This window comes from Stegastes partitus, unplaced genomic scaffold, assembly GCF_000690725.1.
Source record: "Stegastes partitus isolate 25-593 unplaced genomic scaffold, Stegastes_partitus-1.0.2 Scaffold540, whole genome shotgun sequence".
Classification (NCBI taxonomy): Eukaryota; Metazoa; Chordata; class Actinopteri; family Pomacentridae; genus Stegastes; species Stegastes partitus.
In genome coordinates, this window is record NW_007578271.1 from 20,945 (window position 1) to 24,162 (window position 3,218).

General features: G+C 49.5%; 1 protein-coding gene across 1 annotated transcript in view; it reads right to left on the bottom strand.

The window, feature by feature from the left end:
• Positions 1-3,218, bottom strand: part of kifc3 (kinesin family member C3) — a 42,115-nt gene that overhangs the window by 18,911 nt on the left and 19,986 nt on the right. Inside the window, exons 2-3 of the mRNA XM_008288076.1 lie at positions 2,752-2,872; positions 72-208 (exon numbers count right to left, since the gene is read on the bottom strand). Coding sequence (XP_008286298.1) covers positions 72-208; positions 2,752-2,833 — 219 coding nt within the window. The 5' untranslated portion in view covers positions 2,834-2,872. The remainder of the gene's footprint in view (positions 1-71; positions 209-2,751; positions 2,873-3,218) is intronic.

Consider the following 3,218-nt stretch of genomic DNA (forward strand, 5'->3'; position numbering starts at 1 on the left):
TATTGTGTGTCTGTGGTGACCTATTGTGTGTCTGTGGGGATGCTGTGGCTGTGTTTGTGCTGCGTGTCTACCTGAATGAGCAGCTTCTGACTGGGTGCGTTTGTTTCGTTGGCGCTCAGAGACGGTCGCTGAGAGAAGGCGGAGCTTGGCAGAGACAGGAAGGAGGCGTCGTCTTCACCATCACTCATCAGGAAGTCCACTGAGGTCGCTACGGAGACAAACAGACAGCGTTAGTCAAGCACTGCTGTTCTTTAGCCACAGAAGTCTGACACTCGGTTCATCATCATGTGTGACACAGAAAAGCAGCAAAACCTGAAACCTGGCTTCTGAAAATGTTCCTGCTTCAGAACCAGCAGCTCAGCATGGAGAAATGTTCCTGCTCAGTGTTTTAAACCTATAATCAGATTTGAAAGCGATCACTGATTATGGAGGCCGGCGACACCAGAGACGACCTGAACTGAATTCTTTCACCGAATCGCCTCCGAATAAACCTGCAGCTCTGAAACCATGGAAACCAGTCGGACCAGATAAGAGCCGATAAGAGCTGCTGACACATTAACCTGCCGGGAGAGAGCGTGTCGGGTGTTTCCACTGCGTGTCAGAGTGTGTTTGATTGTGTGTCAGAGTGTGTTTGATTGTGTGTCAGAGTGTGTTTGATTGTGTTTTGGTGTTATCCAGTGAGCCGGGCCTTTAATCCGACCCACCTGAGAACAATCTGCTCTCTGTGAGTAAATCTGAGCATTAAACACAATCAGCTGCAGCAGGTCGTGTCTGTTTGAGCTGAAGGTCTGAACTCAGCCACAGAAACGTGTTGGACTGAAATCATATCGACACTGGGTCAGGATTTGATCTGAAAGTGATTCTAGCTGCAAGTTATCAGCCTGAATGGTTCTGGACCAACAGAACCAGCAGCAGGCGGACCCACTGGAACCTGGTTGTTGGTACTGAGAGCAGCTGCACATGTTTATAAGTTATGAAACCACATTCAGCCTGCTGTGGTCGTCGTCCTGCATCCGTCTGGAGGGATTTCATGTCTTCTGATCATCTTGTTTTTCTTCATTTTGTCTCTTTTTGTGGTAATTTTACAGAATTTTTGTGGACATTTCCTCTTTTGTTAATGATTTTTGCAGCGTCGCATGTTTCTGTCTTAAGTTTGCATCTGTTTCTGGGGATCTTCACACCTTCTCCTACAAGACCTCCTGAAACCCTGACCGGCCAGCTGCTGCTTCCAGATGATCCACATGTTAAACTTTCTGTCCATCAGTTTGAACTAAACGCAGAAACGCGACGACTTGTTGACATCAGTTCGTTTGGAGTCGACCGGTTCGTTGTAAGCGTTCAGATCTTAGCGGCTGAAGATGCGGTCGGAGGAGACAACCTCCACAGAGCAGCAAACAGGAAGTCGTCCTGAGGAGAAGGCCCTCTGTTAGAAACCCACCGCCTGGTTCTGTTGTTCCTGAACACGTGAACAGGAGCCGGGGTGCAGATGATGCAGTTCCTGCGTCTGAACCTGGAACCTGCTCCAAACCGAACACTGACGGATTAGAAAACAGGATTAGACGCATAAAGAAACTCACTGTTTGCATTTTCTGCATCACACAGAAAAATGTCGACACGAGCAGAAAGCTGCAATCACACGGTCAGAACTCAGACCAGAACCGTCCGTCTGAGTCCAACTGGGTCACATTCAAACTGTGATCAGATCCATAAATGAGCTGATCTTTCATTGCGTGAGGGGAAACGCCTCTGTGTGGGGGTTCTGACAGGACGGTTCAGACGGACAGAGACCGGGTCAGAAACCGGCCTCAGTGTGTAGAACAGAGAGAACTGATGATATTAGATGAACGTGCAGCCGTAGCTCCGCCTCTCACTGACTGTCTCTGCTACCTGGACTCATCTCCAGGTGAGTCCAGACGTCTCTCAGAACCTTTCATTCTGATGTTCTGACACTCCAGAACCCTCAGATCTTCCTTCAGCGTTCTGTTATCATGGTCACACCTCTGTGTTCAACTCCAGACCTCCAGTCAGGCTTTGGCTGGTTCTGGTTCTGGTTCTGGACCATCTCCATCTTACTCTGAACAAGTTTCAGACTAGATTTAATCATCTTGTGTGAAACGTCGACCCCAGACTGTACTTCAGTAGAAACATGGATCCATCCATAGACAGGAGCGTTCTGGATCAACACCAGCTTTGACTAAACATTTTTAAAGATCAGTAACTGAACTGGATCCGTCCAGTTGTTCTGAAGAATCCATTCTGTCTGTTTCACCACATCTCTGCAGACACTGAACCTTTCAAACTGGATTCTTATGTTTTTTAAGGGTGAAAATACTCCAGGTCTGAAAACATGAAACCCTCAAAGCACAGCCTCTGTGTTCTACAGAACCGGGCCAAGGACAGAAGCAGCAGAACTCAGCTCATCGCTGCAGCTACGAACAAGCCTCAGCTTCAGATCCCCGGCCCGGTATAAAGGTGTGTTTTGTGGACGCAGCGATAAAAGACAAACAGCAGCAGAACAAAGGCTCCAGTGTCTCTGATCTCCTGAGACCGAAGCCGAGACCGAAGCCGGGCCTCAGCAGCAGAACTCCTGAGTGAAGCCGTAAAGGTGAGACTCACCTGTCGGTCCTGACGGTTGCTCTCAGCCCTGCTGTCGGCTGCTGTCAGGTGTGACTCACCTGTCCTCCCTCACTCACTCACACAGAAAAATGCAGCCACACTGGTGCCTGAAGCCGCCTCCCCCCCGTGACTCACCGTCCAATGAGACGTCTTTCTTCCAGAGCTCCTGCAGGCAGGGGGCGTGGCCGAGGTCCCAGGTCTTTCTGGTGCCAAACATGACCGCCGGGCTGAGCAGAGCGCTGGACCGCTGGACCGGCTGAGGACAGAGAGGACAGCAGGGTTAGATGAAGACGGCACAGAGGGACAGCGCCCCCTGCTGCACCAACGCCTGGTTTTACACTGAAACACTGAATACAGAGTCCACAGGCTCAGCAGCTCACAGAGCGCCACACGCTGGACAGATTCAGCTACTACACAGACAGCTGTGTGGGTCTCTGTAGGACTGTCACGTTGTTCTCATCCTGTTGTGTCATTCTGTGTCTCTTTGGGACAGTTTTATCTCCTTTGATTTGTCTTTTTTCTGGTTTGTGTTATTTTGCGTCTCGCTTTCTGGCAGCTTTTTGTTTGTCTTTCTTTCATTGTGTGTTTTGTTTTTCTTGTTT